This window comes from Eptatretus burgeri, chromosome 10, assembly GCF_056783735.1.
Source record: "Eptatretus burgeri isolate ZD-2024b chromosome 10, Ebu_testis_v1, whole genome shotgun sequence".
Classification (NCBI taxonomy): domain Eukaryota; kingdom Metazoa; phylum Chordata; class Myxini; order Myxiniformes; family Myxinidae; genus Eptatretus; species Eptatretus burgeri.
The window spans coordinates 5,918,834-5,944,864 of NC_140970.1; the positions used below are offsets into that span (position 1 = coordinate 5,918,834).

General features: G+C 43.3%; 1 protein-coding gene across 2 annotated transcripts in view; it reads right to left on the reverse strand.

Moving 5' to 3' along the window:
• The window catches only part of LOC147017879 (muscleblind-like protein 2a), an 86,232-nt gene that overhangs the window by 53,240 nt on the left and 6,961 nt on the right, over positions 1-26,031 (reverse strand). Inside the window, exons 2-5 of one of the 2 annotated variants that reach the window (XM_085896955.1) lie at positions 22,005-22,128; positions 21,693-21,816; positions 17,059-17,176; positions 10,780-11,113 (exon numbers count right to left, since the gene is read on the reverse strand). In XM_085896955.1, the coding sequence (XP_085753081.1) occupies positions 10,780-10,962 (183 nt within the window). In that variant the 5' untranslated portion in view covers positions 10,963-11,113; positions 17,059-17,176; positions 21,693-21,816; positions 22,005-22,128. The remainder of the gene's footprint in view (positions 1-10,779; positions 11,114-17,058; positions 17,177-21,692; positions 21,817-22,004; positions 22,129-26,031) is intronic. The other variant, XM_085896954.1, reaches the window with a different exon arrangement.

Below are 26,031 nucleotides of genomic sequence, written 5' to 3' on the forward strand. Positions count from 1 at the left end.
GGTTTCTCCTGCCCCCCCCCCCCTGACGAGAGAAAGGCCAGCTCGTCCGACGCTGATTCAGGGACAGTTGCGTCCACACCACGGTCCAGCCTGACCACCAGAAGAAGCTACGTTGTGTGTGTGTGTGTGTGTGTGTGTGTGTGTGTGTGTGTGTGTGTGTGTGTGTGTGTGTGTGTGTGTGTGTGTGTGTGTGTGTGTGTGTGTGTGTGTACTTGGCGCCTTAGAGGGTTTGAGATCTGTATATTCATTGGAATTGTCTGTGTTTTCCCTACGCCCGATCCCACACCATCCCGTCGAATCGCCCCGGATCCCTCTTCTTGCAGTCTTGTTATTTCTGGTTAATAATAAAAACAAATAAACATCATCAACTCAGTGAAAAGTGACTCGTGCCACCTTCCTCGTCCCGTTTGCGGTAGAGCGATTAGAACCGCCAGGTTTGGGTTATAAATAACTAAACCGCCTCCATCGTTTCGGGTTCATTCTACGTTGGCGGGACTGTTCAAGTCCCGTGGACGTCACAGTAAATGAGGCTGTACTTATACATTGTGCATGTTATTTTTTATTTTTTTTCGGGAGCAATCGAGGCTGTGCTTATTTATACACCGTGTGTTTGTGCATTTCACATTAATGCTGAAAGCACATCAAAGAAATCCCGCCTAACGTTTTGACACCTCTACGTTTAGTACCCATTTTGACCCATTCCCATTTTTCATTCCCTTATTGCAAATAATTAATCGGACGTAATCCATAACTTTGTGTGTATTGTAATCTCCTGTTTTTTGTATTGAATTTTGTGCACCTGTCATTTTGATGGGCTTTTCCCCTAGTAGGAATAAATGCATACAGTAAATACAGGAGTAAAACAAATTCCACATTATGTTTGTCTCTTGCACTTGGCATTGCTGTTTCGTTCACAGGACTCCCACAACATAAACCAGAATGGCACCCAGTCGAGCGTATACCTCCGCTAGGCTGAACAGTTTATGTTTTGTAACCCACTGTGTGGCCGGATATGGATCAAGACCTTAACCAAAATCTCATCAGCTTGTTCTTATTGCCAACCCAAATCATCCACCAAGTTTTGTCTGAATCTGTCCACAACTTTTTGAGATACTGTGTTATACTGCCGAACCCTGCCATTTGTTGTTTCGCTATTTGTGGACTGCAGATTTGCGGGTCATAAAGTTTGACCTGCTTCGACATTCGCGCTTCGCATAGTCGCGGTTTTTTTTTTTTTTTTTAAGTTTTTTGTTTTTTTTACACTTCAGGACTGGTCTCCAATATCCACCTGGGAAATTAGAAATCATCCAACATCACAGCATTAAATAAGGTGCAAAAACGTCCTCTTAACAACAGCACAATTAGCTTACTACACTTCCAATCATCAGCACGGTCATGGAATCCATCATCACAGTTGCCATAAAATCATTCCCTTTCTCCAACAGCCTCATCTCAGTTCATCAGTTCTGATTCAGACCTAGTCACTCGACCTTGGATATGCTGCTTCTTCTCTCCCAACAATGATGGAGGCCCTCAATACCGGACATGATATCAGGGATGTCTCCCTGGACATATCTCAAGCTTTTGATACAGTCTGGCATCCTGCTTTGCTCTCCAAACTGTCTGCCTATGGAATCCAAGACTAACTCCACTCTTGGATTACTGACTTCCTCCCCTCTCGGAGACAACGTGTGGCTCTCAACAGAACCCTTTCGTCTCTTCTCCATGTCAAGGTTGGATTACCCCAAGGAAGTGTTCTTGGCCCCATATTATTCCTATTCTTCATCAATGATCTCAATGATGCTCTGGAAAATCCTCTTTATCTCTTTGCTGATGACTCCACTCTCTGCCGTGACATCTCTCATTCTTCTGACAGACAGGCAGCAGCCTCTTCCCTTTCCTCGGACCTTGACAAAATCACAAACTCGTCACACAATTTTGCTTATGTATCCATATCGTCCACCCATTATGTTCTCACTTACCTCTCATTGTTACCTGCATCCCTTGTTTGTCTGTCTCCATTTACTTTCTCCCTCTGCCCTGCTGTTGTTGTTTCCCCTTACTCCTGCTATTCTCTTTGTTATTTTGTGTCCTGATTAACCACCGCCATCGAAGATGGACGGAGGTTACTGTTTTCACCCGTCTGTTTGTTTGTTTGTTTGTGAACAGTATTACAGAAAAACACCGACGGATTTCGACGAAACTTGGTGGGGGGATTAGGTATGGTCCAAGAATCATGCCATCAGATTTTGGACTTGGTCCAAAGTCCAATATGGCCGCTATGGCGGCCATTTTGAAAAAAATATTAGAATTTTTGTTTTTGCATTTCTACATGTTTTAAGTGATTTCCAACCCCCCCCAAAAATGGAGAAAAAAAAAACGGAAAATTTTACTTTTTTTCAAAAAAATTTCATTTTATTTGAAAAAATTTAAATTTTTTGTTTTGCATTTCTACATGTTTTAAGTGATTTCCACCCCCCCCCCCCAAAAAAAAATTGTTAGAGAAAAAAAAAAATTTTGCAATTTTTTTTTGGCATTTCTACATGCGCGTCGATCTAGTTTAGTTTATTCAATCGTGGCTCAGTAGAGTGTGATCCGTTTTGACCTACGGTAAACGACCTACGGTAAACAGTTTCTTAGTTATTTCCGGATATAGGTCATGAAAACTCATGATGCAATAGTTGCACAATAGTGTGATGCGCAATAGCTTGATGACATGATGCAATAGTATCATGATTGTGCAATAGCTTGATGAAATGATGCAATAGTATTGTGACGTCCACGGGACTTGAACAGTCCCGCCAACGTTGAATGAGCCGAAACGATGGAGGCGGTTTATTTATTTATAACCCAAACATGGCGGTTCTAATCGCTCTACCGCAAACGGGACGAGGAAGGTGGCACGAGTCACTTTTCACTGAGTTGATGATGTTTATTTGTTTTTACTATTAACCAGAAATAACAAGACTCGGCAAGAAAAGGGATCCGGGGCGATTCGACGGGATGGTGTGGGATTGGGCGTGGGGAAAAACACAGACAATTCCAATGAATATACAGATCTCAAACCCTCTAAGGCGCCAAGCAAGCGCACACACACACACACACACACACACACACACACACACACACACACACACACACACACACACACACACACACACAGACACACAGACACACAGACACACAGACACACAGACACACAGACACACAGACACACAGACACACAGACACACAGACACACACAGACACACACAGACACACACAGACACACACAGACACACACAGACACACACACACACACACACACACACACACACACACACACACACACACACACACACACACACATACACACACACACACACACACACACACACACACACACACACACACACACACACAACGTAGCTATTTCTGGTGGTCAGGCTGGACCGTGGTGTGGACGCAACTGTCCCTGGATCGGCGTCGGACGAGCTGGCCTTGCTCTCGTCAGGGGGGCAGGAGAAACCGTGGTGCTGTCGACCTCCTGGTCTTGGCCCAAGTCCGCTAACAGCCGCCAGGGAACCAGTTCTGGCGCCAAGTTGCGAGCAGGAGAGGGAGGCAGGTCCGCCCGCCGTTCGACCCCGTACTCCGAGTCAGCAGAACCCCAGAGCCAACCAAGGTGAGGCACGAGGCTCAGCAAGGCTCCAAGACACGATGAAGAACACGATCGAATCAGCACAACAACAAGGATGCTCTCCGCGCAACAGCCTCCCCACCAAAAAAACACGATCTTTTTGTCCCGATCTTCTTCCTCTTCCTTTTCGACCCCGAACAGAACCTTTTTATCCTCCTGTCCTCGTCACTTCCAATCGAGCCGTTTATTGGCCCACCGCTGTCGCCTTCTGCCAATCGTGATCACGGGGCGGAGCCATCCGCTGCACTGTCCTGTGACGTCACGGCCAGCCTCCAGGGACTACTAAAAGGGGTTTACGCAGACACACTTACCCTATCCCGTGTCTCTATCTAATTACGTGACAATTATCATTTCCCCCTTGAAGAAATGAACATTTACTAGACAACTTATCACCACTGAATTGCTACTTATTACATCGATATCCTGGTAAACTCGAACAGCATGGCATACCTAATTAAACATCCTAATTACCCTTTGAATGCATACCCCCCCCTCAAATGTAACACTGCCCCCTCCTCTGGTACCGCAGCTCCTGCAAGGTATATCACAGGCGCTACCGTACCAGCCTTAACACTTACTGACTCACACCTAATTAACCTAACGAAATAAAGTAGGAGGGGCAATGGGTAGTGAGTCGCAGCTAACTTACCTATCCTGCTTAATGTACTACCCCCTTATGGCCTTATCCTCGCCTAAACAATCATTCTTTTTTTCTTTTTTTTATCACATGATAGCACTGAGCGAAGTTGCACTCCATCTTCTGGATCATCGCTCTTGCCCAACGCTCTTCCAGTGATCTGGGGAGGGGAAACAAAAGGTTCCACAAAAACACAACACTTATACTTTACATTCCTACTCTAAGCCTTAACAACACTATTCACAGGATATTTACACTTGACCGCCTCCCCCAGTGGATGCTAATAGACCCAGCATTACCTGGGGAGCCAATTTTCAAATTTTGCTTGCCCCAAAATTATGCGGACATCATGCCCTTGCTGCACCTGTCAAGTTGTGTGGGATCGAGTGGGACTCATACATCTTCACAACACTCACACCATGGTAATCATCACATTTCTAGGTCATGGTCCTCATTTTAATCATGCAGGTTGAATCCCGTCATGGCCGTGGGGTGGGTTACCACAAGATGATGGGGGCATCTCAGGTGCAACCATGCCCACAGGTAAGCTTTAGTCCAACCCGGACGTTTCTCCGCCCCGCTCCCTTCGATTCCCTCCCCTCTGGTAGCCATCAGCTCTAATCCCGTAAAACACTCTGGAAGGGGTCTCACTGGCTCCTCTGGCCTTCCTGGGTCGCCAAGGTCCTACCCCCGCCTTGGTCGCCCAACCAGACCCTCTCCCAGTTGCCTCCAGACACTGTCACCATTAGCCACCAGGTGGTGAATCTCCTTGAAGGGGGTCGCAATTCACGCTCACCGTGAGCTTCAGCAATCCCTGTGGACAAGCACATCATCCCCACCCACAAAACTCACATGACTCCCCCCACCCCATCGGCCTTACATGTGACACCTGCATTTCTAACACTTCACCGACCATGACCTTCCCTGTTACCACACCATGTCCAATAAAAAATCAACGTGTGCACCATACATTTCACTTCTTAACTTAAAACAACTCACACAGCACTTCTCACCCGATCCACGCACCAGCCATTGGACAGCCACTTGTGCCCGCTTTGTTACCAATTACCCACTGTCCCGATTGTCACTCTAAAACCCAGCAGAACTTACCAATTTTCCCACAATTCATTTTTTTTTCACCAAAGGAGGGCACTTCGCCACAATCTCAGCAGCCGAGCATGGCCGTATATGCTCAGCCCAATCTAGTCTCCCCGACCCCCGACAGTGATCTCCGGACCCGACCTATGAAAGGGCATCTCGGATAGACCTGGCGGTTCAGCAGGAGGATTCACCCTCTCCGAGTCTAAAAGTCTATTGGAGGGTCCCTCCATCGCCGGGTACCGGCAATATCGTTGCATGTGTCCTCTTCGCCCGCACCGGAAACAACTCCCCATAAAAGGCCCCCGTGAGTATCGGTGAAATGTCTCTTCCGGTTCCGGACCCCCTCGGCCATAATAGAATTGCTCTATTGGCTGGGCTGGACCCCGCCGCTTTGGCGCACTAACTACCGGATTACCCTTTATCAAACTTGACAGTTTCTGGCAAATTTCCTGAAACATTTGGGTAATGCCAATTTCTCCCAGCCCCCCTCCCTGATCCTGGATCTCCGCCTGTCGGATCGTCACCGATGGCCTCTCTGGAACCCGACCCGGCCGACTCCACGAGGCCAGCCTGGCCGCGCACCCGGCCACTCGGTGAACGGTGGGTGGATCCTGTAACTCCACTAGCGCTCGGACCTCAGGGTCAGGAAGAGCAGCTAAAAATTTCTCTAGTGCCAGTCTGTCCCATGCCTCCACTGTAAGGTCCCGATACGCGATCCTGACTGATTGGTAAATGTCCTGTGCCAGCTCCTGCACTGTCTCACCCGGCTTTAATCTGCGGTGCTGGAGTTGGGACCGCACCAAATCACAGTTTGCCGTGAACCCAAACCGACGGCTCAACGCCTCGCAAATGTGGGAGCTGGTCAACATCCCTCCGCGATCACGTTTAACACATCTGCGGCTGGTCCCCGCAACGTTGCCACCAAATTCCCTGTACGTTCCCGCTCATTCCACCCGTTTAGTCGGGAAATACACTCAAATTGCGTCAGAAAAGCTTCAAGACTCCCTGACCCGTCAAAATTTACCAGGGGGATCACTTTTACGGTGGCCCGCTTCTCAGTTTCTCCCTTGTCCGAATCCAGCCCAGGGATCAAACACCCTTGTGGCTGCGTATCCAATTTCGGAGCCCACTGTGGCCAAAGATATTTTGTGGTGAGGGTCTCATGGGTCAATTTTGCCTCCTGTTCCAAACGTTGAATGGACCGATTCACCTCTTCCCGCAGGATCTTCTGGGCCCGCACAACCTCCTCCAAGGCTCCGTCGCGAGTTTGTAGCTGCTCCTCAACCAACCCGGACACTCTACTTACAAAAGACGGCTCTACCAGGCCTTTATCCGAGACTTCATCTTGGCTCATAATTTTATCTTGTTCGTCCAAACGAGCCTCCAATCCTTTTACCTACTCCGCCAAATTCATCCCTTGTTTCCTCAGCTCTCCCCATTCTTCAACTTGCAGCTGCATACGAGCATCCACACAGGCACGATGACGTTCCAGGCTTTCATCCACTTTATCAACCCGAATGTTCGTTGCATCAATTTTATCTACCAATTTTTTTCGTATATTTTCCCCCTCCAATGTAATTTCTACCTTTGTTTCCTCCAATCTATCCTCGAATTTACTTTGTATTTCTCCCAATTTAACATCCACACACTCCTGCATCTCAGTTTTCATTTTCTCCATCTTTTCCCCCAATTCATCCCTCATTAAATCAATCCGTGCACCCAACTGTTCCCCCATTACCCCCAATCGATCCGCCATCTCTGCCCCCTGTGCAGTCATTTTTGCCCTCTGTGTCACGAATTGATTTTCCATTTGTGCCGTCATTTCTGCCCCCTGTGCCGTCATGTCTGCCCTCTGTGTCACGAATTGATTTTCCATTTGTGCCGTCATTTCTGCCATTTGTGCCCCCTGTGCCGTCATTTTTGCCCCCTGTGCTGTAATTGCACTCATTAAACGTTCCAACATTGTCCAGATCGTCATCGTGCCGGTTTCCGGCGCTGCCGGCCCCGTTACGGGCGATGAAACACGGTCCACGCTCGGAATGGGGGAGGTTCCAACCCTACCCCCGTCTCTCCCTTCTTCCCCCGACTCGCTGCCAGACACGTGGCCTTCCTCCTCAAACATCTGCACATCCGCCATGGTGCAGAAGTCCCGTTTGCCACCAATTAATTTAAATTTGAAAAATCCCGCCAAAATTTTCCCGCGCTCGCGCGCTTTTCTGTAGTAATTTTATATTCCAATTCGTGGCGAGATTTTAATCTTAGTATATTCTCCCGATACCAAATATAATTTAGAGGGGTTCGAACATCCAACACCCTGACACCAATGTGACGTCCACGGGACTTGAACTTGAACAGGGCTGCATCAACAGTCAACTAATTCAATAGCTCTAAGCTGGATCACGTGTCTAATACCACGATACCATGCTAATGTAACCACCAAGTCAGCTGATGCATTGCGTTAATTCTGTGCCATGCACATGATCTTCTAATTAACAGCTGACTGGAGCCGGTGAGGTGCATGACATGGTCCTGTTATTGGCGCTGATCACCTACCTATACCCAGTTGATCCCTCAACAGACGTGCCAAATTGCAGTCGCAATCAGGACCAAACAAATTCACTCCGAGACCAAGTTGGTTTCACAATAATAGTACACACAGGACATGGGACTACAAAAGGGAGCAATAACAATTAATGATGCAACAAACAATACCCCTTAACCCTCAATGATATTTGCCCACAAAACCAACAAATGGTTGGGAACTTTACTTATTTACCTTTAAGGCCCCAGTCATTCCATGAGAAATAGACTACAGATAGAGATGGACGAGACAGAAATACCCTTGTTGTGTTGTCGAGACACAGCAGGAACCGATGTAGGGTGGAAAAAGAAGTCAGTTGCACCCTTGGTCAGTGCGAAGCTCGGCGCAAGTGAGGAGGAGAAGAGGCGTGGCTGACTGGATTGGGGCGCGACACTGGGCAGCTTTGTGGACTCTCTCTAGGTGGAGTCCAGGCATCTCCTGATTCCCCCTCACTGCACGTTCCTTTACCGTGACATACCGCGCCATCCCCCACCTTACTCACCATTGCCCCAAAGGTACATTTGATGGGTGGAGGACTGCTCCCCGACCCTCCTACTTGTCACTTTGGGATGGTCCTACTCCTTTCTTGGGCCGGCAGAAGCGTGGTTTTCCAATGCAGACGAGCACTTCGTGGCCTACCCAGAAGCTTTAAAATAACATAAAAGACAGATTACAAGGGGAGAACATTAAATAGGGGTTCAAAAGGATAGCAGTTTTTAGACAAACACATTGGGGAGGCTGTACGATGTCTTTATGTCCATAAAGTGACACATATCTAATACCACGACTGCATCACCTCACACTTATTTTAGTGCAGTACATTTAATGCAGAGATCACTAAACTATGCTGAGCAATGTTAACCCCGAGAAGTTATTTCTACAATATACCCAGCTTAACAATGTTTCCAAGTAACGACCTGTTCCACTGTGTAATGTTTTTCTCACACACCACAAGAATGGTGATTTATATTCAGACTCCAATCCTTCGAAACTAAAAATCACAACACATATATATGATATACCTGGGGGAGGGGAGATATACCAAGTGCTGCCCGGCCGGGTGAGATTTTCCCAGGGGTGGTTTTGGGATGTGTTGGACAGTGAAAAGCTATGTAGTTATTGGTGTCATGGTGGTTACCTTTTGCCTACAGGCTGGTGGCAGCACTGCATAACCCCACATCCCAATATGCACTTTATAGCAGCCTTTGGTGGCCTCAAAACGGCCTTCAAAGCCGACGTATGTTAGCTTTAATTCATGGCCAGATTCTGAAGTACCTACACGAAAAATCTGTGAAAGAGTAACAAACAAACGCACAAACACTTGAAATTATTTATAAGATACTGTATATTATGTTGGGAGTGAGTCATACCTATAACAACTAGTATCACAACTCCTTGCTGTACTGCATTCCATTGTTTTAATGTGCCAATACGTCTGAAACTGGGAAAAATTTGACAATTTATGAAATGGCTTGAGAGTTGCCATTTCAGGTTCCATCCGCTACACACCTGCTGATAGCACAAAGTGGTGAAATTGTGACTTAATGCACTTAGTGCCTTCTCGTCAATCACAAATATGGACAATAATGAAAATGAGATGGAAAAACGTAAATAAAACTTGAAGGTCACTCTTTGACGTCACGACGTTGCCAGATATGCATCTGCCCACATTATTACATCATTATACATGTAACATGTTTGATTTCAATCCCTGAACCCCAAATTCAAAATATTAAATAATTCTGGCTGCCAAACCATGCGTCCGATCAGGTTGAAATTTAAAACATATATTCAACATGACTACTCGATCATAACTGTGACGCTTCACATCGATTGATGAAACAGTTCAAGAGAAACAATGTTTTAAAGATTTTCATTCAATCCAATATGGCTGCCAGACCAGGTGACCTATTAATTATTCATGAACACCCTGGTATCCCAAAGGCTTGAGGAATATGTGGGTGAAGTTTCCCCTCGATCTGTGAAGCCGTTTTGGAGAAGATTTCTAAAGGCTTATTCTTCAAAAAAAAAAATCATAGCTGCCAAACCATGTGACATATGACGTCATAGGTGGAGAACTTTTAGTTCCTCTTAGATAGGCGATCATGCCTGTTAAGTTTCACCTTGATCTGTTCAGGCATTTCGAAGATCATTTTCGAAGGTTTTTATGTTAAAAAATAATATGGCTGCTGAACCATGTGACCAATGACGTCATCAATTTTTTTTTCACCCCATCCAATTTAGTCCTAGACGACCCTCAAATATTTCCATACTGACCGGATAAAGCGATGTATGCAATTATGTCATAACGAAGCCACCTATGACATCAAAAAAATCCCCTTTGTTTCCATTTGGAAATGCTTCACATCTGTAAAGTTTCATTTTTTTCCATGTAGCGTTTACAAAGATACAGAGGTTCAAAGTTTTCCATTTTCCCAACATGGCTGCCATACCACGTGACCGATGTCCAATTGACACAAAATTTTTGCCATAGGTGCGAATACTCATGTAGAATGTTTTAAGAATAATTATGACATCATAATTATCACTAAAACATTCCACATGACTATTCGCACCTGTGAATAATTTGTTTTGTCAATCAGATAAGCAGTTGCAGAGAAAACATAAAATTAGCATGGATGTACGTACATACGGACGGATGTACAACCTGAAAACATAATGCCACCGGCGTCTTCGTCAGCAGAGGCATAAAAAGTAAAATACTATTTACAATTGAACACAAACCCAGCTTGAGCATGATTATGCTTTCATTTTGCAACACACCTTAAGCGAGTCAAAGCAGGCGGTGACGCGTCCATTCTCCACGTGACATCCCTCTGGAGGGTGGGCATAACGGCACTCCTCAGGGGTCCGTGGGCATGTTCCCCGTTGAAATTCACGACAAACCTCAACCGTTAGCCATGCTGCATCCTTGCCCAGCAAAAGAGGTCCCGGTCGTATTGCCATGTCTCGACTGAGCTTGCTTCGGCCTCAGCTCAGTGTGCTGACTAACCAACTCACCCTCCTCCAAGAAAACCCTATTCTTACCACAGCAGCTTCCAGAGCGAGGCTTCTTTGGAAATTCCAACTGGTGCCCCAGACTTGCGGATGATCACACCTGACAAAAAAAAATGGAATGTGTGGGCCAAGACCAGTACACATCGGTTGACACCATATTCAGCAGAATCATCAACCGTTCACAATGAAAATAACCACATTAACAACATGATTTCAAATGTAATTGTAACTAGAAAGCATCTGAAAATGCAAAGCCCATCCATGTTTGCTTTGTATTCGGACTTATTATTATTATCTTGCCAAAACGAAGTTTTTGCAAGATATGTTAGTCAGCTTGTATGTTTTTTTTTTGTTTGTCTGTAATCATGTATAAAAAATTCTGCAGAGCACAGTTATCATCGGAAATTTTTGTAACTTCGCATATCAGAGGCCTATAGAGGTCCCTTTCAGTGCACACAATTTTGAAGGTCAAGGTCAAAGGTCAAGGTCACTTTGGCGCAAATCAGGGGAGTCGACGAAACCCTTATTTTTTGAGTAATTTTGATCGGATAGTCTTCAAACTTCATGGGAATATAGTTCATGGTCTGGCGCTCAGCTGATTAAATTTTGGTGGCGATTGGCCTTGACCTTCATATGTTTTTTTTGTTGTTGTTTTTTATTTTTGGTATGTAATCACGTATAAATCACTCTGCAGAGCACAGTTATCATTGGAAATTTTTTAACTTCGCATATCAGAGGCCTATAGAGGTCCCTTTCAGCACATAAAATTTTGAAGGTCAAGGTCAAAGGTCAAGGTCACTGTCACAAATCAGGGGAGTCGACGAAACCCTTATTTTTTGAGTAATTTTGATCGGATCGTCTTCAAACTTCATGGGAATATAGTTCATGGTCTGGCGCTCAGCTGATTAATTTTTGGTGGCGATTGGCCTTGACCTTCATGGTTAGCGCCAAAGGTCAAACATATTTGACCGCAAGGCCAAATTTTCAAGTTTTAGGAACCATATCGTGTAGTACCTCAAATTGAACACCTCGATGAGTGCTTTCTAGATATGTCAAGCTTGAGACATTATGACGTCATTTGGTGACGTTATGAGGCAAACGCATATTTTTCATGGTTACTCTGTAGAACGATTCTCATCGGAATCTCTCGTCGGCAGATATTCCTTAAGGAGTCGCTCCTCGTGGATAGCAGCTCTGTTCACCTCAGTGTGACCTTAAAGAAGTCACACGTGGTCACCTTTTGGCAAGATACGGGTCACCCTGCGGGTGACATTGGTTTATTATTATTATTTATGCTAAACATGACTAAAACTTGACGATCCTAGGCGACCTAGAAAAACAAAACATTGACGATTTTAGACGATCTTGATCTTTTAACCTCAAAAGCAATAGGCTTCAGTGACCCAATATGCAAACTCTGCTCAAATTTCAAGTCAATCAGATAGAAATGACAATTTTGTGACCTCAACCTCAAAACCTTTTGACCTCAAAACAATCGGCTTCTAGCTTTTGATTGGTGAACAATTTCAGTGACCCAATCTGCAAATTCTTCAAATTTCAGGTCAATTGGATGAAAATTGACGATTTTATGTGATGTTGACCTTGGACCAGATTAATAATTCGTCCTTTCCATATTCTCATAATAAAGCTTTGTTGAAAATTTGATGACAAAAGCTCAAATGCTAAAAAAACAAAAGTTACGACACGCACGCACGCACGCACGCACGCACGCACGCACGCACGCACGCACGCACGCACGCACGCACGCACGCACGCACGCACGCACACACACACACACACACACACACACACACACACACACACACACACACACACACACACACACACACACACACACACACACACACACACGCTTGCAAAACCCCATCTCCTGCTGTGTGGGGCATGGGCTAACTATAACAGCCTCCGTAGAGCATATACCTCTGCCAGACTGAACAGTTTACGTTTTGAATCCCATTGATAGGTCGGATCTGTATCCAGACTTGAACCAAAATCGAATTGGCTTGTTCTTGTCACCGAGCCAACTCGTACACCAAGCTTTGTCATAACCTGTCCTCAACTTTATGAAGTATAATGCTTTAAATCGTTTTTCATCCTATCTCTCAATGTTGAAGAATCACTTATGGAATGTAAAATAATTATCATATCACCATCCGGATCTTCACCAAAATTGAATACACGACCTGTGCACCAAGTTTTGGCCGAATCCGTTCATAACTTTTTGAGATATCATGTTATATATCGTTTTATAGCCCTTTCATTCAATGGTGAAGAATCACGTAAAAAATTCAAGAAGCCGGATCCAGATCTTCACCCAAATTTATACCACCATTGCTTTCCATGTGATCTCAACAATAACTATTACAAATATATAACGACAGTAATTCGTTCATCCATCTTAAATCTAATGTCTCATGGGTTTGCAATGCTTCAAGGTAAAAATTGTGACCTAAAGACTAAAGGGTTGCTTCACTTAATGTCAATAAAATGCATATTTGCTCCTCCACTTATAATCTCAAACTAGAGTGAAGTTGATGATGCGCCATTGCAAATCCCCAAGCTTTCCACCTAAAGTAAAGTTGAAAGATGGCAAAAAGTAACACCAGCAATGACCCAATATCGAATTTTGGGTCTTCTATTTGAAAAAAAAAAAACCTTCCATTTTGAGCCTGGTGACCCAAAGTCCCCACCCCCTGGGGCATGAATTGGGGTCAGATCCCCCAAAAAGTTACATATGTCATGCATCCCCCAATGTTGATTTCATATACAAAGTTTCATCTCAAAATATATTTACAAATGTGCCCGTAATTGCATTTATACCTCGGCCACCAAAGGTGGACCAAGGTTATGTTTTCACCCCTGTCTGTCTGTTTTTTTGTTTGTTTGTGAACAAGATATCTCAAAAAGTTGTGCACGGATTTGGACGAAACTTGATGGAGAGCTTGGGTATGTGACAAAGACGAAATTATTAGATTTTGGTGAAGATCCCGGATCTGGATCTGAATTTTTTTAGTGATTCTTCACCATTGGGAGATAGGGCCAAGAACGACCTACGGCAAGATATTTCAAAAAGTTATGGACGGATTTGGACGAAACTTGGTGGGTGAGTTGGTTAGGTGACAAGAACATGCTCATTAAATTGTAGTTCAGGTCCCAATCCAGATCTGGCCAATCAGTGGGATACAAAACGTAGGAATGCGCTCTATCGAGTGCCCTTCTACAGGGTGCCCCACAGAAAACCAGGAAATTTGAGATTGAGATTTATTTTGCCGTATTTTACCATATCAATAAACTAACATATAATAAAGTGTATCTTTGTTTTCCACTACATCTAAGTTTGCTTTTGTTTTGTTTGAAAATAAAGTGTATCTTTGTTTTACACTACATCTAAGTTTGCTTTTGTTTTGTTTTAAATAAACTGTACCAAATTTCCTGGTTTTCTGTGAGGCACCCTGTAGTTTGATATTTGACATTTTGATCAATCCCTAGGGCTCCAGGGGGTGGGGCCAAATATGATTCTGCTCTTGGACCCTTTTGCCATGTGGTGATCATAACTACCAAATTTGGTGAATTTCTGCACATGAACCATTTAGGAGGAGATAGCGTGATGGACGAATATGTGGATGGAGCCGATTACAATATCCCCCCGTTTAAAAAAAAGTGTGGGGATAATGAGATATCTAATTACGAAAACGTGCTGAAAATATTACAGCTCGTGACAAAATGCTATTGAAAACAAAAACCGTTTGTATTGCAATGAATGCCTAGCTGGCAATTTAACATATTACAAGAGAGCAGAGCTTGGGGTCATGTCCCAAGTATTGAAGCTTGAGCTGTTTTTTTTTAATTTCCCCATGTCTATCCAAGCTGCCCAACACATGTGAACCACTTTTGTTTGTTTGTTTTTAACACTGGAAACACCCACCCCATTCGGGAGCAGCATGGGGATGACATCAGTTTATGATTGAGGAATGACTTCATTGTAATTGAATGTTATATTTTGAACACAAATCAGAAAACAAACCTGCCGTTAAACAGTACTTTGTCTCTGAATTTATCCTGATCTCACATGTGTAGAGAGGAGTGAAATCATTTTTTTTTATTCCATTTGTCTGTCTGGCAGTCAAACAAAATTTAAAATTGTTCCAAACAGGAAACTGACTGTTAAATCGTGTGGTGCATAAGACACTGGCATCTTCATGGTAAACTTATGGATTTTTTTTTATGCAGCCTTTAAAATTATTTTATTTCAATTGAATTATAGCCTTAACACTGTGCGAGGTGAGGTGTTCTATGAACTCTCCAGTTTTCTATGATTTTCAGCCGTACACACGCAGGCATGATTGGTGTGGCACAGGCATGATGGGCTGAATGGCCTCCTGCTATGCAAATTACAATTTCCTTGTAGAAACACCCACCCACCCACACCCACACCTACCTACCTTATTTAATACTAGCAGGGGCTATTGGTGCTGCCTGGGAAGGGGAAGGGTGGGGAGGTGGGGTTTCTGGTGCTGCCTGGCTGGGTGAGCTTTTCCGCGTGGTGGTTTTGGCCATGAAAAAGTGCACAAACAAATGCACAAAAACACTCACAAACGAAATTATTGAGAAGATTTCATCGTTTTCAATACACATGTCAGAGCCCATTTGTGGTTTATTTTTTCCCATGCAGCTCCTTGGTGGGGGGGGGGGTATTTTTTGTACTCTGACCTAACCCTGGGTACCGCCAGCACGTTTGCAAAAATTGTTGGATATTGGCCCAGCCGTTTTATTTCTGTGATTTTCAGATATACACACAATACATGCAGAATAGTTCCTTGTGGGGGAGGGGGGGAGGGTCGGAATATTTTGGGGAAAATTTTTTTATGGTGCCCTTGACTTGAACCTGAGCACCCCAGCACCTACGCAAAATCAGTTGAAAATTAGCCCAGCCGTTTATTTTTCCCTATGATTTCAGAACTAAATAAACTTGCATACAGATAATTTACTTGAGGTGTGTGTGTGTGTGTGTGTGTGTGTGTGTGTGTGTGTGTGTGTGTGTGTGTGTGTGTGTGTGTGTGTGTGTGTGTGTGTGTGTGTGTGTACTTATAAATGGTCCCTACCCTCTTGTGATTATTTGTGTGTGCATAGTGTGTTAAGAAATGTCTGACAGGATGGTGTAGAGGTCGCACTCTTATCTTTGAGCTTTTTCACCAGTGTTTGATTCTTGACTCGATTATAAATTGTCACCCTGGTGTTTTGCAGGCAGGGTGTTGAATCACAAAAAGAGGGGGAGGGAGTGAAAGTGTGAGAGTGTGAGAGTGTGAGAGTGTGAGAGTGTGAGAGTGTGAGAGTGTGAGAGTGTGAGAGTGTGAGAGTGTGAGAGTGTGAGAGTGTGAGAGTGTGAGAGTGTGAGAGTGTGAGAGTGTGAGAGTGTGAGAGTGTGAGAGTGTGAGAGTGTGAGAGTGTGAGAGTGTGAGAGTGTGAGAGTGTGAGAGTGTGAGAGTGTGAGAGTGTGAGAGTGTGAGAGAGAGAGAGACAGAGAGAGACAGAGAGAGACAGAGAGAGAGAGAGAGAGACAGAGAGAGAGAGAGAGAGAGAGAGAGAGAGAGAGAGAGAGAGAGAGAGAGAACATTAATGATCCCATGGTGTCTTTCACAAAGAGTAGTAATAGTTGTCACTGGCACCCTGGACAAATTACAAATTGCTGAAATAATGAGCTCCAGTGGAACCGCTTTTTCATGAACAACTCGATTCAAAGGGACATGGCATGAACAATAATAATAATAATAATAATAATAATAATAATAATAATAATAATAATAAATAAGGTGTATGTAAAGAAATGCTCCACATTTTGTCCACCTCTGCATTCTGTAAAGTCCACAATTTTACATACTGTATAAGATTCATTTTTCTTCCTTCATTCTTGAGCAAATACATAATCTGACCACCACTGAATCATTATATATGAACTGTGACTAGATTTTCTCTGTAAAGAAAACAAAACAGGTGGTAATTTGTGAAATGCACACTGAAGCTCACCACCAAATTAACCAACATGCAGGCAGCAACCCGACCAGGCATATTGCCTCGACACCATTATTTGTGCTTGTCAATTTTAGGATTCTCATGGGAAATTCTTGGCCAGATGTAGTAACCACTGAAAGATACAAAAATAAACCAGAAAATAATGCATCAGGAATTGAACTCTTGTGGTGCATGCCAACTTCAAACAGAATCAATACCTGGCTCCCAGGAATCCCAAACAGCACAAGCAATCTGCTGTGAGCACAAAGGTAAAAAGGAGTGTTTCAAACATAAATTCTATATCTTCACAAATGAAATACCAGGTCTTTTGTTCGAATTGTTGCTGCAGATGCTTGGCAATTCAATCATGTTTCTGTTTGCATTGTAGCTTGGCAACTATACTGCGTTGCTGTTTTACTGTTGCTGATTGCAGGTGGGACGAAAGCTTAGACTTTGTATAGAATCCTTATCAGGATCTGGAGCAGGTTTAACCAGCCACACAATAGAGCGCTGGTTGTTCACAAGACTGAGTGAAACTGCCACAAATGCATATTCAGGAGTGTTTGAGTCACCTGTTTTAGGGAGTTATAAATGGCATCATGCACAGGATTACCCATGTAATGATGACGGTTTGCTTTTCTTTCCACGTTAGTAAGCAGGAGTGATTTTCTGCAGCAATAATTGCATCATGCATAAAGATGTTGTCATGGAAAAAGTCCATTTATTTGTGGACATAGATCAAGACAAAAGGCCACGGTCTCATTTGTCCTATATTCGTCGAAAGGGAATATCAACTTAGCAAGGTATCTTGTCATGCTTCAGAACAACATTTTCCAGGTTTGTGGAATAAGACCTGAGACATGATGGTTCATCATAAGGATCGTGCAAGTCCTCATACTGCGAGAGTTGTCCGTCACTTTATCCATGAAACCTTTGAAGATCGTGTCACCTCTAAAGTTTTCCATGTGATGACATGTCTTGACTTGGAACACTCTCTTCTGTTTTTTGCAGATGAGTCCACATTATGTCATACAGTACCCCCATTCTAATGATAGGCACACAGCAGTTGCATCACTCTCTGCTGATCTGGAATTGATTAGATGCTGGTCTCATAAAATGGAACATGTCCTCAACTCCTGGACTATCTCACTGTCTCACCCTGTCGTTCTGGAAGAATCGACAAACTAACCCCCTGTCTGTTTTCATTGCCAGCCACTGGAAGAGGTTCAATCACTTGAATTTCTTGATCTCACCATCAGTAATAACTTCTCCTGGGCTAACCACTGCAAAGATGGCTTCCAAAGCCAGCCACAGACTGTGAATCCTTTGTCAATCCAAGTCTTTCCTTGATAAACCAGAAACACTCACAGCCCACAAGACCTTTGTCCGTAGTGCCAACAACATCTCCATCTCTATCATTTTCAAGTTTTGTGGAATCTAGAGCTCTCAACATTATTGTATTCTCCCAAAGTGAGGCTAAAGCACAAGACCTGTCGCTCTCCTCGCAGACAGGTCGGTGGCCTCTGTTTTTTTTTAACCGCCTCTCCTCTGGTTTAATTGGCTCCCTCTGTTATCTCAGCCCTTCAACCCTCCCCATCTCCCATGGGATGCACGTATACTTCCAGTAACCCTTGTCTCTGACACAGTGTGACATTAACATGTTCAAGAAGCCATATCGGGCATATTTAAATACTTAAAACCTCATACTTTATTTAAATATTTCAAAGATCACAACTTCAGGGAGCTTCACCCCCTGGACCCACAAGGGATAATGTCCCTTCACCCCACATGGGGGTCTAAGGTAGCCCCCTTGACCTTTGTGTGAGTGTCCCTTATTATTATTATTTTCATGAGCTGGTCACCCTCATTGCAGTGAACCAACAATACCAGTAACATCACACTTATGTTTCACATTCTGTACATTTTTCATAACTCTAAATTTATGGAGCTTCCAAATCAAGCAGTGGGCCAACCACACTGCTAAGTGTGTCACCATTGTAAGGCCTATGGACAGGTACAAAACAATGCAATCTTAGGATCTGTTGGTGTTCCTTCCACTGTACATGTAAACTCTGTGTGCATGTCAGAATGTTTCATTGTGCACGGTGTTTCAAAAGTCTGGAATCATAGGGATATTTATTTTTCAATTTTATGACAATAATTGCTCGACTTGCGAGATAATTACAGATCCATCAATTCCTGTATGGAGGTTTCTTTGAACATTTCTTAACATTGACACATCCATTTTAGCATTTCATTCTTTAGTTTCTGATTTCATTCGTACATGGTCTCATGGTACAAACCACTGATTTCAGCTGTGTCCTCAAAGAAAAAAAAAATCAAGTGGTGTTAAATCTGAACTACATGGGAGCCATGCGATCAGTCCACAACATCCTATCCACCTTAAAGGCATCATCTCAAAAAAAAAATAATGCATATATTATATTTCCTACGATTCTGGACTTTTGAAACATTCTGTATGTCTGTCATGGTTTGGCTCTACCTTTTTTGATGTGCCTGTTTTATAATACTATAATATACAGCACAGTACTGTATTTGTGTCAGCAAATGTCCTCTTTGATAGTACCATCTGAGTACATAGCTCAGTTTCTGGGATTCCTGGTTCAAATCCCAGACACTATATAATTGCTTCATCCACTAACTATGAAATGCCTTTGTGATTGATGTAAAAGTACATCAATATCTCCAATTGTACCTCCTGCAAAGGTAATAGAGGTGCAATCAAATGCCTGAGCCTTACATCACCTTTTTGAAAATTAGAACAATACGAGTATAAAAGCCCGTCAAAATGACGGGTTGGAATTATTTTATTGAAAATATTCAAGAAGACTGGACGATATTATGTTTCGTAGCAAGAAAAAGCATTATTTTAAAACACTGCATGTACAAATGTGACTATTTTCCTTATCTTCTGGAATGTTTTGTGTCGACAGTACAGCCACATACGTGAGCGTCATAAAGTCTGAAGCCTCGGCCTAGCATCAGATGTGCTTATATCTTTATTTATGAGATGTCCTACAGGCCTGGTGTTAGCTTAATGGTTAAGGTGGGTAGCTTATCATTTTGGGGTCTTGAGTTGAAGCCCTTGTTTTTCCATTGAATAAACACCAAGTGGGTTGACTCAGCCTGTCATCCTTCCAAAATTGGCAAAATGATTATCAAGTTACCAGCTTACTGGTAACAGGGGACATTGCATCAGTGGCACAGCTGTGTCCCCAGAAAAATGATGTAGCTAAGCAGCCACAGGCTGCGTATGAATAAAGACATCCTGAGATTTGAATGAACACTTGTTTTACTCTGCACGTGTTGCACATCATGTGCAGCGAATTTCACCTCCCTGCGCCTTGTATTTATTGTTTTTGTTTTTATGGGAAAAAAAAACGCTTCTGTACACCGCCCTTGAGGCTCGGTTTACAAGTCCCAGTCTATAATTCCAAAAAAAAGAGATGTAATTACCCTTTTATGGAAAATGTTTTTCAAGTTTTTTTTTATCCTCAAAAATACAGCGTAGTAAAAGATTGGCCTTTAAACCCCAACTCAAATTATCCTTATGAAGAGGGATAGACAAATACACACTGTTTCATATAGGTAAAAAGAACACAAGATAAGACAAGATTAATAATCTTCTTTCGTATGCAGCACAAGGCTGCAGGGTAGCATCATCGGCTGAGGGCACAGTTGTGCCGCTGATGCAATGCCCTCTGCTGATGAGGGTAGGAATGTTGAATTTGGCCAGTGTGCCAGCGATGGCTCACTTACGCTTCATGAAGAACACTGTAGGATCTTCACCATCCACAAAATAATGTCGACAGACAGGACATCCACTTAACGTCCGTCCGGGGAACGGCACACACATTGATGAATCACCCTGCCCGTGAAACACCGGGATGACAGTTTATAGCTGGGTATGGATTCAAACCCAGGCCAGACAGCTTAGAAGCCAGTGTGCAAACCTATCAGCTGCCCTGTCAGCCCTAATATTAATAATAATCGTTTATATAGAACATGGAAACAGAACAGTGAATGGGGAAAAACTTTGTTAAAGAACCGTGATAACGCATTTATTCTTAATTCAAGTAGTCGAAGACAATTAACAATCTTTGTGGCAACGGTAACAAACAGAAGAGCAATTATTAATGGTTACAGTCTGGCACTCATAATGGAGGGAAAAGACACAGGATGGTTCTTATCTGATAATTCGTTGATATAGCATAAAGGTTCTTTCATGTCGCGATGGTCAGCATTACGGCGGATTCTATTAAAACCCAGCACACGGACCAGGCTCACCATGTTACAGGTGCAAGCCATACTATGCCCATCACAGCAACATCGAGAATGAGAGATGTTGGTAGGAATACCCGATTGACTCGAAAAAGCGGAGCTGTCCTTAAACCAACATTCCAGATTCGACTGCACACCATTTGTGGCTGCCAATATTCACAATGATCCAATAAAATTAATTTGCAGATTAAGATTTTTATAAACCATTTCCTTATTTTCACTATCTCAGTACAAATGACACCAGTCGTGTAGTCGATGATAGTGAAGAATGCAATGGTCATTGCCCATATCAACAGCAGTAATAATAATTAATGAAATTAATCAAAATCGATAGAACATCATCCTACCTGCCTGAGATTTCATGCACAATTCAAAGCCATTGTTGAGCAATGAAGAGGGATGGGAGGCGGAGAGGGGAAGAGATGAGCGCCCGCCTGTTTATATCGTCTTGTTGCTCCTCCATCACTCCCACTGCAAGAGGAATGATAGAGTGAGAGAAGAGCGAAAAACGATGCTTTGTATTTCGATCACTAAATGCCCATCCACTATGAAAGCTGTTTTTGTGATTCTTTACAACTCTGGAATCCTTTTCCACAATAATATAATAGAACTGGCCCATGCATTGGTCTAATATTTTACCTCCGTGCGGCTTTGCACACCTTGATAATGGTACAGTCCCACCAGGCTGCACTGAGCATCCATAGTGCCATTGCTATGGCAACCTCTCATCAGGTTTTGGCCTGGGATCTGGAGAGTCTCTTGAGGCTTGCTTCGTAGGGGTATCTGAGGTGGCAGTTAATGAGCAAACAATAGTCTTTCTTGGTTGTTCCACCATGAAGGATAAGCTCGGGCAAGCAGAGATGCTAACCATAAACTAAATGATTTCCTATTGTGTTGTACCACACAGCATATAATTTAAAAGAATTAGGGTGTGAGACTAGCACCACTCTGAGTGTGGTACCTTGTATCTACCTGTGCATACATATCTCAGAAAACAAAGATGAGGACCCCTGGACAAAACAAGTCTTGTTCTACAAACCTTGTGATACTAAGATCACAATGTATTTAATAAGAATAGATAATGTATTGAAAGGATATGGAGCAACAGGTGATGGTAAATTATGCAAATGGTGTGGTGATTGGAACATTATGTGGTTCTTATTTGTTTGTTACAAGAGTCAAATTAATATCCTTTTGGCTTCAAATCCACATATTTGCTGAATGTAATCTTCTTAATCTATACTATAAAAGTGAATCTGTATATATTGTTGCGGTTTTGGCTCCTCGGGGGTGAAGAATGCATCCATAGTATAAGATGTACAATGATAGTTAAGTGTATTGTAAAAATATGGATAAATGTGTTGTGTATGTATTGCAGTAGATAGATGGTTCCCCCCTTCCGTGTTGTGTTTCTAACCCTACAGACCATCGTGTTGCCTGTTTCTTCCCTGCATCTGTCCCACTGCTTATTCCCCCTTTCCCTGTGGGAGCCGGCTGAAACCAGTCGTAATTTGGTGCCTGTTCATGGCAAAATATCAGATCAAGAATGACACATGCTTCTAACAGCCAACAACAATTGGGGGAGTGGAAGAGGGAGGGCAATCACGCCAGCATACGATCCCGCCCCCTTTATAATACCACCAATGATAAGGGGTGGAGGATAAAAGGTCCCATATATCACGTCCAAGAGCGATCTCACTAGGTTCTTTTTTGTCACCTGCCTGGGTCCCCGGGGTTGCTGCCTGTGTCCCCAGAGCCGTTGCCTGCCTGCTCAGTGCTCACGGATTTGAAACGGAGCTATCCGGACCAACAATGACCGCAACCGCAACAATATATTTGTTTATTTGTTTGTTTGGTACCTCCACCACTGTAGGTGGGTGGAGGTTATGTTGTCATCCCTGTCTGTCTGTTTGTCTGTGAGCAGGATATATTTCCACCCCTCCCCCCTTCCAGTTATAAGACCAAAAAGATATAAAGGGGGAAGGCATAAAAACGTGGATGAATTTGGGCGAAATTTGGAAGAGAGGATGGGTGCGTGACAAAGACGAATTGATTTGATTTTGGTGAAGATCTGGATACACATCCGGACACTAGAATTTTTTAAGTGATTCTTGATTCTTCACCATTGAGAGATAAGGCTAAAAATGATATGTAGCATGATATCTCAAAAAGATATGGACGGATTCAGACGAAACTTGATGGACAGGTTGGGTGTGTGACGAGGACCACAAATCAATTGGATTTGGTGAAGATCCAGATCTGGATATCAGAATTTTTTTTAATTTTACAAATGTTTCTTCACCATTGTTAGATGGGGCCAAAAGCAATATGCTGTATAGCATGATATTTCAAAAGTTGTGGACCAGACGGATTATGACAAAACTTGGTGAATGAGTTAGGTCGGTGACAAGAACAAGCTGATTAGATTTTGGTTAAGGTTTGGATACAGATCCGGCCAATGAGTGGGATACAAAACGTAAACTGCTCAGGCCGGTGGAGGGATGCGCTCTTCTGAGTGCCATTCTCCAGGGTGGCCATAAAGTCTGGAAACATAGGAACGGTGAGGGAATGGTTGGATGATAATTTACCGAACTGGATTGGACTACGTGGCCCTGTGGAGTGGGTTGCACGCTCGCCAGATCTGAACCCCCTTGATTACTTCTTCTGGGGTATGCTGAAGGCGCAGGTTTATTCAGTGAAAATCAGACACGAATCATCTGAGACATGCACAGATGCACGTGTAGGGATTGATGTGCACATATAGGGATTGATGGAAATGCTGCATTAATGCACCACGTTCATTGCAATTTTGCACAGTACACTTCTCATGAGGCCCAACACATTGAACATGTCATGTAATGTCATTGAACATATCAATGAACCATTTGTAATGTATATTCATTCGCCTCTGTTTCCAGACTTTATGGCTACCCTGTAGTTTATAATATATGCTTCAAAAACAAACAAAAAACAAAACAAAAACATAACCAAATGCAGCCAAATTTTGCAGACTTGGACTTTGGAGAGGGGGGTGGGATATGGACGTGGAGTTGGGAGGGGGGAGAGATGCAGAATTGGAATCGGAATTGGGAGAGGGGGAGGGATGCGGACTTGAAGAAGAAAGGGGTTGAAGAATCAGTCACATTTTATATTCCCCGGAATTTCCACGGGTCCCTGCCATTATGCTGTTAAAAGGACATTCCTGTCAAACTCCTTAAATATTCAACACTCTATTGGGAACTAATTCCCTTAGAATAGCCCGGTGAAACCAAATTATCTGCTCGTTTTATGTAAAGGAAGTTTAAATAACTGAACAATATGCATTATGGTGATGTTGAAATCTGAGTTGGAATAATTCAAAATAATAATAATTCAAAACATTTCACTCATTTTAAGTGGAGGTTCAAACCAAAACATCCAACATGGAGTTTCACAGCAAACCAGAAGTGATTTTTGCTCACACCATGTAAAAGCAGCAATGATGGTTGATGAAGTTGATGCTAGCTGACTTCCAAGCAGATGGAAGATGACCTCAGGCAAATTATAGAGTGAACAGAGCAGAATGTTTGAAGTACTGCACAACATGTTGTCTTTTGAATAAATCCATCAGCAAAGCGACAGGTGCTTTTGCTCATGCAAGATTAAAAAAAACTTTGTAAAAATAAATATCTGCAGTAAGAAACCCTCAGTCTAGGAGCTCAGCTAAATAAGGTTATATCATCAATACATCTTTAAAAAGTAACTGCTCCAAAAAACAAATGAAGGATTATATGATGAGGATTAGCAGATAGGTTTTTGGCTTCACCAAGGTAGTTTTATGACATCATGAAAAGTAATTATTTTAACACATAGTTTGTTTTGTTTTTTTACATTAATTTGTTTCTCTTTCATTTTAGATAATACTGCAGTGGAGGTGAAGAGGTCGTCGTCAGTGAATGCAAGCTGTACCGGGATTCAACTACAGCTTTGATATGCTGGTTGCATCATTCCTGATGGAGTGGCTATGCCAGTGATACGGTGCCACTGCACATTAAGGCAGCTGTGCCACTGATACCCTCCCACCCCCGCTCACATTCACCCCCCTCAGTCCGTAGGAGGTGTTCACCCACCAACAGATCCTTCTGCCTCATACCTGATTGGTGTCCCAGGACTGTTTACTGGTGACACCTGGTGATTGGCCCTTACAATTCTGGCACTCTGTTTCCATTGGTATGGGCTGATTGATCGGTTCCAGGTGTTCACCAAACTGGTCTGGGGCAATTGCATAAAGTGTTGAGGCCGGGGGCTGCGTATATTGTTGAGGTCCCGTTAACAGGTGGTTAATGAATGTCAGAATCGTTCCTCCCACAGGATGTTCCTGACTTCTTAGTGTCTCTCCGTGGCTATTTGGCTCCTCCGGTTTGACCGATCTGAACCCCGTCCTGGTAGCAGAGTTGCACTGTACATCAAGAACTCCATTTCTCACACTCCATGTACTGCTCTTACACTTTTCAAACCTCAGGGGTACTCTGGCTGCGACTCCCCCTTAACTCACACCTCACATTTGTCTGTGTGTTGTACCTCATATATATATATCTCTAATCAGCTTGTTCTTGTCACCTACCTAACTCATCCACCGAGACGACATGGACCAACTTTTAACCACTCATCCCAACTCTCTCTTCCTCATATGTGGAATCCTTCCTC